Source organism: Sturnira hondurensis, unplaced genomic scaffold, assembly GCF_014824575.4.
Source record: "Sturnira hondurensis isolate 20B ecotype Veracruz unplaced genomic scaffold, ASM1482457v3 Scaffold0019865, whole genome shotgun sequence".
Lineage (NCBI taxonomy): Eukaryota > Metazoa > Chordata > Mammalia > Chiroptera > Phyllostomidae > Sturnira > Sturnira hondurensis.
This window is the reverse complement of record NW_028092496.1, coordinates 108035-120549: the sequence shown is the minus strand read 5'-3', so window position 1 is coordinate 120549 and position 12515 is coordinate 108035. Positions and strand designations below refer to the sequence as shown.

The window sequence follows — 12515 nt, the reverse complement described above, 5'->3', positions numbered from 1 at the left end:
TCTATCTGTAAAGTGGGGGTAAGCCACCTACTTCCCAGAGTTGTCATGAGGATTAGAGAGAATAATATATTTAAAGTGCCTGGCACACAACAATAGCCCAGTAACTGCAGATTTCCTTCCTGCCAACTTCCTGTCCAAAATCCACAGAATTTGGTCAGAGGAAAACTAAACTTCGAGGGAATGCCAAAAATCCATATGTCGGTCTGAGCACGCAGTCATTCTTAAAAGCTGTAAGCAACCAGAGACCTGAGACATTCAGGGTCATTTGGCTCCACTAATGGGGCCCATGAACACAGAATCTTTTCTACCACAGGGAGTAGTCAGATCAAGCCCAAGAACACTGACCTTGACAGATGAAGATTCAAAAGCCACATTCTAAGTTTCTGCAATGCAATTCAAACATGCACACATTTCACCAATGACACCTTCATGCATCTAAACACAGCACAGACATAAACAGGCAAACCACCCATTATTTTTCTACTAATGATACGAACCAACCCAACAAACTCTTTAGCTGAGACTTCAATGTGTGAAGTAACAAGGCACCCTCACATTCATGCTTGGGAACAATTTACACAGATTAGATTAAGTTGCTTCAGCTTTGATTTCATAAATAATTGTCCACCTTCATTTCAAATACTGTTAGTATTTTATAATCCTGAGGTGTGAACAAAGCTTCAGAGGGTCTAAACAAGTCTTTTACTGAAAGTTACCATCCCTGTTTAACTCACAAACCTCAGCTAGTGTTTTGAGGTCAATATCTCTACAGAGTTGGCTTTTGAAGGTCACCTAGGGCACATAAAGGCCCCTGGTATACACAGCAGGAGAGAAATAGCAGTTCAGTTCTGGGAAACTGAAGCAATCTCGTTTAGGGTTTCAGCACAGGTTATAAGGAAGGAAAGAACTCCTCTTCAAAATCTCTGGTATTCAGCTGCAAAGGCCTCCAGACTCTTGAAGGTAGTTCAGAGGAAGACACGAATCCATCTGTCTGGCTGACGACTTTGAGCACTGTTAACTCATGCCCAAATTTGGTCCACCTCCACAGATAAATGAGGAGTCATGAGACCAAATCTGTCCTTTAGCACAACCTCTGACCTCTGGCTGTGCTGTCCAAGTATTTTTCCATTTGGGAAAAAAAACCCAAACCATAGTAATTCTATCTTTAATCCATCATCACTTGTGGCATAGCACAATCCTGAGCTTATATAAGAAGGTAAAAAAATAAGTCAAATAGACACATGCAATTGGAGGTTACACCTTAATAACTGCAGATACTGAGTGTTGCCTGTGCTTGTAAAAAGCCATGCAGTAAATCATTTGGAGAAAATGTCCTGTCTTGGTTCTAGGGAGTTCTATAACAATTCTCTTTTCATTCCATCAATTAAGATGCTATTGAATGACTATTATTACCAGGAACTTAGTGAGGCCTAAGAGTTCTTTCAATAGTTGCATCAACTTAAAGTATCTAGGTGCAATGCATAGAAAAAACTAGATCCAAAGTTTTTGTTGCTGCTTTCTTTTAAAGTCCCGAGTCTGCCAAAACAGAAAAATTACATAAGTTATCTCTCCCCAATAAGTCAATCTACCCACCTTGAAACTTGCAATTAAGAATGTACTGATTGAGAGACCTAAATTTTTCTCTGGAGAATACACTGTAAAAGGCCAGATAGTAAATATTTTTGGCTTGCAGGCCACAAAAGTAGCAATTATTACTCTGCTGATGTATGCTGGAAGGACTAACAGACAACATGTAAATGAATGTGGTGGCTCTGTTCCAACAAAACTTTTTTGTAGCCACTGAAATTTGAATTTTATATAGAAGTTTCATATGTTACAAAATAATACAATTTTTTTGCAACCACTTAAACATGTAATTTACTTCACATGCTGTACAAAAAAAGTCGGTGAGCCCAATTTGGACCACCAGATACATCCCTGCTCTAAGAAAAGCTGGTCCCCTATTTCTCTTGCCCAAAGTGAAACAATCTCAGTTTTGAAGCTAGCACACCAAACCAAGTTATAAAAATGGTGCTACTACAATAGTTTTAAAGCTGGTTTAGCTCAAAGGAGGTTTGCATCTATAGGCTATGTTACTAAATAGCAATCATTAGTGAGTAAACATTGCCCAAGTGCCAAAGTGGTGGAGAATTATTTTAACCATAGAATCTTCCACCATAACATCTTAATAAAATAACCATAAGGAAAGCTGTATGGTACAATCAAATCCATAATCCTATTTTCATGGAACTCCAAAAGATTCAGATGTGTCTGGGTATGGAACCCACACACCCAAATGAACACCATAAGACCTTGTGTAAAACTATTAATTTGCTGGGGTGAGGGGAATCATTAGAGTTGCTATTTCACAAGCAACAATGTTTATAAAGCAAATCCAAGATCCTAGAATACAGGTTGGGGTAAAAGTAGGTTTACAGATTTTTTGTATGAAATACAATTATTAATAAATAATAATACAAGAATAAACTGTGTTCGCCATACTCACAATTATAAACCTACTTTTGCCCCACCTGGGGCAAAATATATAAAGGGGATAGTCTCCTATTTTACCTAACCTCACTGTGGTTTCTATACCCATTTCTTTTGCCCATTTTAACCTTATTTGTGGATACTTTCATAATGTGACTGTATCATCTCAAAATAATGTCTGGATTGATTATTCTGAGGAAAAGAGATATATCTCCCCCTAACTATTCAGAAATCACCAAATTTAGTCTTCACCTTGGAGAAATTAACCGCCAAATTGTTAGTGCAGCTGGTTGAAACACACACAAACCACACATACACCCACACGCAAACACATTCATATAAACATGCATACGTGAATATCTCTGAAGCATAATGAAGTAAATGAGGTATCAGAAACCAGTATTAATTTTCCTTAGAATCTGACAGATGCAGCTTTAAAAATGTATAACATCAGAAAGTGACTTCTCTTAGGAAATATTCTAAGGTTGTATCTACAGCTATAATTCTACCCAGATTCCACAAAAACCAAAGAGTTTACACAGTTTTTCAATTTTTAAAATATGCCCAATTTTATGAGCATTGAAGAAATATTAAGTGTGCTGCAGAAGATGTAGTCACAACAAGTGTTAGAAAAAACGTCTACAGCAAAGAGACTCACTCACCCATTATTACACTCCAGCAGAAATAAGCCTCCTTTCTACCCTATCCAGAACCATATTTCTACCACCCACTAAAAATGAGTTTTTAATTCATTTTACACCACTGTCTATGTCCCATATGGAAAAGCGACATTTTGGTAATTGTACATTATCACTACACTACTTTAGAGTTGTTTATCTAAAAATGACTAGTGTGAAAAAATAAAAAATAAAAATGACTAGTGTGAGTAATTAATCCATAGCGAAGAATGTCGTTTTACAACTTAAGATCACCTACTAGCTTTATGCACACTCCTCACAGTATCATAAGAATTATTACCTAACAAATTGCAATAGCTGTGGGATTACCAAAAAAAGTATGGAAATTTATGATTTCCTTTAAACAAAGAAAAATGGTCACTGTAAATATTTCTTATGTAAGAACTAAATGCTACTTTTCCAAATAAATTCTTTTACCTCCTTAGATAATTCTTTATTATCATTAAAACGCATGAAATCAATCTGACTGTAAACTCGCTACATACCTGGCATACATAGTAAGAAAAGCAACATAGGAAAATGAGAAATCTATGAAAATAATGAGACACAAAATGGAGAATAAGAATCGGATTCTGCTCTCTGGAAAGGCAAACTACTATAAACGCTAGCTATTACAAGCCAACACCCCGGCAGAGGTCAAAAGCCTCTCCAATGAATGTAAACTGTACATTACAGTATGGTCAAATACTTAATATCGCACCCTTAGTTCCACAGCTGACCTGCACACATTTCTTTAACAGCACAAAGCTAAACTAATGAAAAGACAGCCCAGACGGCCCCACTACGTCAAGTACAACCCTTAGAATTCACTCCAGAGTTCCGATTTAAAACCCTGCCAGTAAAACCTTCCATATCCTCCGTTCCTATCACGACTTTCTGGTCAGACAACACCTCAGTTTGAAGTTGTTCCCTCAGGTAGGAGCGGAAAGCTGGGTGCGGGGGTGGGGAGCAAGGGCCTGTCAAACAGTTTGTGCTTCGGACAAATATTTCCCGAATAAGCCGGGAGAGTTGAGTGGCGACGCACGGTTACCTTTCTTTATGACCCTTTGTGTGATCACAGATTCAACCAAATAGAGGGGCCGGTTCTTCGGGCGTGTGGAGAGTGTGGGGCGTGACGGGCACGGTCTGCTCCTTTATGCCTCAGACCTGGTGCCTCCCGCCGCGGGCCGAGGTGGTCCAGAGTTTGCAGCAACCGCCTGAGGCGCGAGGACAACGCAGGGTCTGGGGCGCCCACACTCGGGCCTGCGGCGGGGATACAAGGGGTCTCGGCCACCGGGGAGGGAACGAAAGGCGTCCTCGGCCAAGGGCCCGGCTGGGAAACTTTTCCCGGGGCCGAGGCCGCGGCCCCTCACAATGGCCGCCGAGCGCGGCAAGGCCCGGCCGCCACGCCCCCGCCCCGCGGGCCAAGCCGGTACCTGGTGGTTCTCCTTCCTGCCGCCTGCTGACTCCGCCGGCCCACCGGGGCCGCTGGTCATGTTCACGTACAGGGAGCGGGTGAGCGGGCTCCGCAGCGTCCACATCCTCCGCGCCAGCCACACTGACGCCAGGCTGAGGCACAGCCAGGCCGTCCACAGTCTCATTAGGGGCAGCGGCCGCCGAGTCCGATCACCGCCGGCGCCGAGGCGAAGAGCAGGATGCGCCGCCGCCTCGGGCCGCCGCCGCCGCCGCCGCCCGGGCTCGAGCCATCGTTCCCTACTTGCCTATTCAGCCCCTGCGGGGTCGAGGCGGGGGAGAAGAAGGGCAGGCTACGCGCAGCCTTCCTGACTCCTTTTCCTTTCCGGCCGCGGAACGCCGCCACCACCGGCGCGGGTTTCCACCCGAAGCACGAACGAGCGGGAGCGCGTAGTGGCCGGGGACGCTCCTTCCGCCCAATCAGCCCTCGGGACCGGCGGGGAAGCGGGACGAGGGGAGCGCGCATTCCCCTGGAGCGCACTCCAAACCCCGTCTCCTCCTGTACTCCGAGCAATAGTGGGTGTCATTTTTAATTTTTTAGGGCAGGTGGGATCCCTTCCGAAAAGGGTAACTGAAACCTCCGGTCCGTCTAAGGTAGTACTACTTGGCAGGACTTCTTGTCTTTTCTTGCTTCAGTGGTTATCTCTGGGCCACTAATCTCCAAAGCCGATTGGGGTTCACCTGGTTGTGCAAATCGGCTCGGGGCTGTGGAGCGGAGTCTCCTCTCTCCCGACCTCAGACCCTGACCTTGGAGACTAACGCTGCCAGTTCTTCGCTGTTACTGTCTCAGCTGCGTGGCTTCCTATTTACAGTAGGAGCCGACGAGCCAGACCCCTACCCCCCAGGGGCGCCCATCCTTCTTTGCCAGGTTTGCAAGCCAGACGAAAATTTGGGGGGAAAGGATACCACTCCACCCGATTCCCCAAGCCAGGCCAGTTACAACTGGCTTCTAAGAGGTATCAGTAAAAGCGCTGCTTTTGTTGGGAGCTGCTGCAAGTGGGGCACCTGCAAGTAATGTTTTGATGTACTGTCGATGACCCTGTCCAAAAATGAAGATCTCAAGTTAGAGTCCCCGGCTGCAGCTAACAGACTGGAAGTTGAGCACAACACTCTTAAATCGAACTAAGTTCTGGGGGCAGTATTTACCCGAATGTTTCTTTGATCATTTATAGCTCGGGGAGACCTAGCAACCTTTCAAAACTGAAGGGCTCTCCGTGTTCCTGTGTCTGAAGTTTTTCCTGCTGCTACCCAACATGCAACTAAGGAGTAACATAGTTCATGGATTCCCTAACGTTGACTTCCTCCTAGGTTTATTTAGGAAATGCTTTCAATTTAACCGCACTAGAAAGAATGTATGTGTGTGTGTGTGTGTATACAGTATATACATAGTATATATGTATATTGTATATCTTGTGTATATAGTATATATTGTATACAATATGCATATATATACTGTATGCGTATATACTGTATATATATGTGTGTGTGTGTGTGTGTGTATTTATCTGAGTTCAAAAGAAATCAACCTTTCTGTTAACTTCATGTTGGACTTTAAAGGCTGTCATTTATGGAACAACAATCTGTTGATACAGAACACAGTCGTTCCTCACCCACAAACATTTTTATTAACTTCTAAGAATCTTAGCTTGGCACCTTTAGCTAACACGGACATCTTGTTGCCTAATGTGGCATAGGCTATAACAACAACAAAAAAGAATGGGGCAGCAAAGGGAGAGGGTACTTTGTATTCTTTCTTTCCAGTATACTCCCTGACTGCTTCCTGCCACAACCCCAAACAGCCTCCATCTTACTAAATCTAGTTCAAACCTCTAATGGTCCTTGCCCAAATTATCAAAAAGGAAACTATAGTAGCAAGTCAAATAATTCAATTTGTCATGTCACCTCTCCCTCCTGTCCTTCGGGAGTATCACAGATAAAACAGCTCTATGCCAAAAAACAAAAACACAGGGGGGTGGGTTGGGGAAGGTGGTGAAAGCAGCAAGAGTATATAAAATGACATATTTCATTTATAAAGACAAGGCTTTGAGACAAATAGTTACACTCCTCAACTAGAAGCTGACGATCTGTAGCTCAGAGACCTTAAAACGTGTCACGTGAGCAAGAAGCAACTAGATGGCTGCTACGGTGTGAAGGGTTGAGATCAGCTGACTGCCACAGAGCCTACCATCTCAAAAGGAGCAGCAGGTATGGAAAAATAAATTGCTCACACATTACAATACTCAAATAACCACCAAATATATGTAATTTGCATTTAGCAAGTTCAGAAAAAAACCTAAGTACAGTTTGATCAAATGAGCAAATTCAATACCAGACCTTTTCATAGAACCTGGTATCCCAGCCCATTGCCCTTCCATCCATCTAAGAAGCCTTCTTGTCTCTCTCAGAGAGCCTTCTGAATTACAAATGAGGAGGAAGGGAAAACAGCAAGAGTACATATAATACTAAGCAGAAGTTGAGATTGCCCTCCGAAACTGCCTGCTTCCCTCATCTACTAGAGTGTCACTACAGCATATTAAAACCTCTATTATCCATCATGGGGACAGGAAGAGGCAGAGAACACACAAAAACAAATATGAGCCAATATCCTTTCTAATGTGGCTTTGAAATACCGGCAATGATATTAAAAAAACTAACACCCTCTGCACTGAACTCTGTATGGCTTGGGTCCCAGCTCTGTGCACAGGCCCAAAATCTTGGCTGGATCACTTTACTACCTAAAGTTCTAGACAAAGAAGCTTTGGGTTGTAATTGTTCTTATTGGCCACATATTATGGCATTTTCATGTTTTATTTTCAATTACAAAGTAGAATATAAAAAGAAGCCATAGGGAGAGAGACTTGGATCTCTAGAGGGCAAAGAATGTGCCAGTCACTATTGGTCATCTCCTGGAAGAAATAACAATTTAGCCCTGACCTGTGTGGCTGTAAGAGCTAGGCACCGTCCCACAAGCCAATAGGTCACTGGTTCAATACCTGGTCAGGGCATATGCCTAGATTGTGGGCCAGGTCTCTGGTTGGGGGCATGTGAGAGGCAACCAATACATTTGATGTTTCTCTCACAAATCCATGTTTCTCTTCTTCTCTTTCTCCCTCTCTTCCCATCTCTAAAAATAAATAAAATCTCTTTAAAAAAAGAAAGAAAGAACAGCCTAAAAGGACTCATATAATCACATGTTTTCATGGACTTAACATTTTGTATACTTTTTTAAAGACTTTATTTCTAGAGAGAGGGGAAGGGAGGGAGAAAGAGAGGAAGAGAAACATCACTGTATTGGTTGCCTCTCACCGGCCCCCTGCTGGGGATGTGGCCCACAACTTAGGCGTGTGCCACAACTGGGAATCAAACCAGCAAACTTTTAATTTGCAGGCTGGTGCTCAATCCACTGAGCCATACCAACCAGGGCCACTTTTCATATTTCTTAACAATGTGTTGTAGAGTGTCAGAAAAAAGTACAAGTTTTCCTCAATATATTCAATAAATGTGTCTTGTGGTTATTAAGCAATGTATTTAGTAATACATTTACTAAAAAAATCAGTAAATGTATTCAACAATTTTTTTTAGTTAGTAAATTTAGGGGGTTCTTATCTGGTCTTGGTTGATGTAATTTCAATCATATGCAATTACATAACTATAGTCTCTGATAAATTCTAAGCTAAAATGAAACTGCAAACAGGTTTTTAAAAAAATGGCAACATAAAGTAGAAGAATTGAACCAGCTGGTTGGAAGACCTATAGTAGTAGCAACAGTGTATCTACTGCAGATCTCCCAATGCTACTCATTAGCATGGCAGTTTATCCTCTGAGCTGATGAGACAGACTGCTTGGCTTTGATGCCTGACTCTATGGTCTTGGTTATGCAGTGTTAAAACCTCTATTATTAAAAATAATAAAAGACTATCTTTTGTGGCAAACAACCTCTAGGTCTCAATCTCTTCATCTGTAAAATGTGAATGATAATAATAATGGTTACCTACCTTGTAGAGATGTGGTGAGGATTAAATAATATATTCTAAATATAGACAGTTTAGTGCCTCAACGCAGAATCAGCTCTCAAAAATGTTAGGTTGCTCTTGTTTTCACTGTGACTTAGATAAATCAGTCTCTTCTGAGCCATTCTTTCCTCATCTGTAAACTGAGGGCCATTATTCCACATTGCATGCTTTCTGTCTGTGAGACTCATGTTGTGAAAGCTTCATTAAGTGTAAAAATATCAACAAATGTCATCATAATAGGGACACTCAGTTCTAATGTGACTGTGGTCTCTGCAAAGCTTTTTTTCCATAAAACATTCCATTAGAGCCCCATAAGATAGTCTCTCATCATAATGTATCTATTCCCAGACCCCTTCCTGAGACTAGAACTAGCAGAATGAGGATCAGAGTAGGAGAAAGAAATCTAAAATACAAAACTATCAAACTTTCAAACCTAAAATCACAAAATCAAGCAGCAAACTCAAGCCACGTATTTGTCAGGGATGCCTATCTTTCTAGTAGGAAAGTCTTTCCCCTCTGACATGCTAGCCACAGCCATCTCACCAGCTTAGAAGCTTCTGAATCCCACAGTTTCCCTCCAACGGCAGTCTCACATCTGTTTCAGTTTCTGTCAGGAATAACATTATAAAGACAAAGAATTGCCATTTTCACATAGTCAATAAATGTTTACTCAGTACCTACAGCACACCAGCCATTGGACAAAATGGAATGGAAAGCAAAATAAACACAATATGCCAGCTTCACACAGTTTACTCTCTAGTAGGGAGGCAAATCTTCCAAGCAATCACAAAGAATGCAGAATTACAGACTGCTGAGTTCTAGAAGGAATCACATATTGTTATAAGAATTAATAGCAGAGAGACTTAACTGCAGAGGTGGAGTGGTGATGGGAGGGGGGTGCTGTTCAGGCAAAGCTGACCTGAGGAAGTTTGACTTTGCTGCCCTGTTGTGACATCTGCTTGCTAAGCTGGAGAGCTTCTGAGTTACAACATTCCTCTTTTCTGCAGTGCCCCTTTCTAACCCCTGTTGGTATAAATGGTGCCAAACAAGAGTTCAATGTAATGTCGTAAGGAAATTTGTAACTTCACTTTACACTGCCTCCTTGCCCTGTGCCACAGTTTATTTTACTGTAAAACCAGTCACCTATCTGCTTATGCTGTGCCTATACAAAACTGCTTGCCTACAAGGATCTTCAAAAGAAATATAAAAGTTGAAGCCACTTTAAAAATACATATTTCAGACCCGGAGGACAAGATGGAAACAGAGTAGCACGGAGGGAATCCAGCTCCCGTACACCTGGTAGAAAATCCAGGTGGATCTACTGAGGAACAGCATAATCAACCAACAATTCCCCAGCATTTATGAAAATAAGAAACCAGAGAGTATGACGGAGGGATCAGACAGCTGCAGATCAGTGGGGACTCCGAGACGTGATAGAGGACAAAAGCGGCTGCGCTCGTGTCCTGATATATGAGTGCAGACAATAAGAGGCTGCAGGCAGCGGGAAACAGAGGCCTCGGTCTGGGACCAGCACTGGGGCACCTGCTGTGGAGGAAACTCCGGAAGCCTGACACCGGCGGGTCTACAACAGACTCTGTGGGAGCCGTGGGCTTGATACAGGATCCGTGGGAGAGAATTGACCCCCTCCCTCCCCGTCTAAGCAAGGCTGGGCAATACCTGTATGCTTATGTTTACATAAAGTGTAACAAGGGCAGAGGGCCATGTTCAACTGCAGACTCTGTCGTCACCAGCCCACCAGCCCACGAGCCCACCAGCCCACCAGCCCACCAGCCCACCAGGCCGGAGGATTTGAGAAGGACACTGTCCTTGCCCGTCTTTTGGGGATTAGGCTGGGCTGAGAGGCAGGCTTTGTGGAGAAGTCTTTATTGGAAAGTGAACTGAGGTGCTCTGCGACAGCAGCTTGCCTCACAGCCCAACCAGCCCAGCAGCCATCCAGGGGAGGGGCGGGAGCACTTGGGTCCCACCACAGGACTGAGAAGGACAGTGCCAGATCCCATGGGACCCAGGCAGTCTGCCGGGGGTGCGGGCACCCACATCCCAATCCAGTAGCCTAGCTGGCACGGGTGCACGAGCCTGCGCACCTGCATCCCAGCCCACAGAGAGGTCCTGCTGCAACCAGAAAAAACGGTTTGGACAATTTGAAACTGACAAAGAAAGATTTTTTTTAGCAACTTCTTTTCTAAGTAATCTTATATTTTTAAATTGTATTATTGCTCTATCTTTCAATACTTTGTTCCTCTCCTTTCTTTCTGTCTGGTTTTAGTCCTTCTTCCTTTCTTCCCAAGCTTTTCGCTTATTCCTCCTTTCTCCTGACTTTTTCTTTTGTGTGTGTGTTGGATTGTTTGATTGTTTGTTGCTTAGTTTTCTTTTACCCACAAGAGACATAAATAACTGGGAACTGCAAAAGGACCATAGTGGAACCTAAAGAGGGGGCATCTCAACAATAGTGACACAGAGACAATTTCATTTTGCTATAGCAGAGAAGCCTCAAGTTGCTGCATAGGTGTATTTTTTTTCATTATTCTCACTTCTTTTTATTTTAATATTATCTTTTTATTCCTCCTCTTTCTGTATAGGTTTCTTAGTCCTGGCTGGTTATATTGTACTATTTGACAGGTTTCCCCTGTTCTTTCCTCCACAGTGTATTGCTAATTTTCTATAATTCACACCACTTGCTTTTCTTTGACATACTACCCAAGCTCTATAACCCCCATTCAGACAGATCACATAGAGTCTGTCATGTGAATGTTGCTCTAATATTACTGTAAATAACAGCTGTTCTATACAATGGTAAATACTTCACAACACATCTCTCAGACCTTAGACGACCATACAGTTTCCTGAATTCTATTACTGTAGTGATTAACTCTATTTGCTCACACACTACACCTAGTTACTATTCTTTACTATCACCTTACCTCAAAATCTGACCACCCGCAACCTCACTTCTTTCTAGATAAAACTCACGAGCCTTCCCTTCCCAACAAGAGACTTATCTTCTGTCCATCCTTTCTTAAAAATGGCAAGTTGGGTGGAAGAGTACGGTTAACACTATACATAGCCTAAAGATTGTCTAGTTCTACTCTACTGACTGTCACTGTAAATAACATAAAATACTCTTCTGCTATCATAAACCATTTTGCCTCGCCCTCCAACTGATCACACACTCACAAAAAAAGGAGTAGGTGGAAGCAGAGAACACCAAGATACCTGCAGGAGACAGCACCACTGAATTTCACAGGTATTCTACCATAGAAGGTCACACCATAAACCCAGGGAATCAAAACAGATCAATTTATGAAGCTGAGGCCAACAAGAAGAGTATCACAAAAAATGGGAAGACAAAGAAAAAATCCCCAAATAAAAGAAAAGGTGGAAGTCTCAGGAAGAATGTTAGATGAAATAGAGGCAAGTCAACTATCAGATATTGAATTCAAAGCACTAGTTATGAGGAAGTTCAAAGAGCTTACAACTAGCTACCAGAAACTACAGGGGAGCTACAATGAACTCACCGAAAACTATATCAACATGAAAAAGAAAATAGAAACCATCAGCAAAGGCCAAGAGAAAATGAAGAATACTATTTCTGAACTGAAGAACAGAGTAGAGGGTATGAAAGGCAGGACTGTTGAGGCAGAAGATTGCATAAGTGAGTTAGAGGACAGAGTAGAAAGAATCTTCCAGACAGAGCAAGTAAAGGAAAAGAGACTCAGAAAGTATGAGGAGGGATTAAGAGAAATGCAAGACAATACAAAACATAATAATATCCAAATAATAGGAATGCCAGAAGGAGAAGGGAAAGAACAAGGGATAGAAAACCTATTTGAAAGAGTAATAACGG

General features: G+C 42.5%; 1 protein-coding gene across 3 annotated transcripts in view; it reads right to left on the bottom strand.

Moving 5' to 3' along the window:
- Window positions 1-4988, bottom strand: part of METTL9 (methyltransferase 9, His-X-His N1(pi)-histidine) — a 56974-nt gene extending 51986 nt beyond the window's left edge. Inside the window, exon 1 of one of the 3 annotated variants that reach the window (XR_005063961.1) lies at window positions 4604-4988. Coding sequence is in view for 2 of the 3 variants with exons in the window: in XM_037028416.1 (XP_036884311.1) it covers window positions 4604-4768 (165 nt within the window). In the remaining variant the exon portion in view is untranslated. The remainder of the gene's footprint in view (window positions 1-4603) is intronic. The other 2 variants (XM_037028416.1, XM_037028415.1) reach the window with 2 other exon arrangements.
- Between the last annotated feature and the right edge of the window lie 7527 nt (window positions 4989-12515).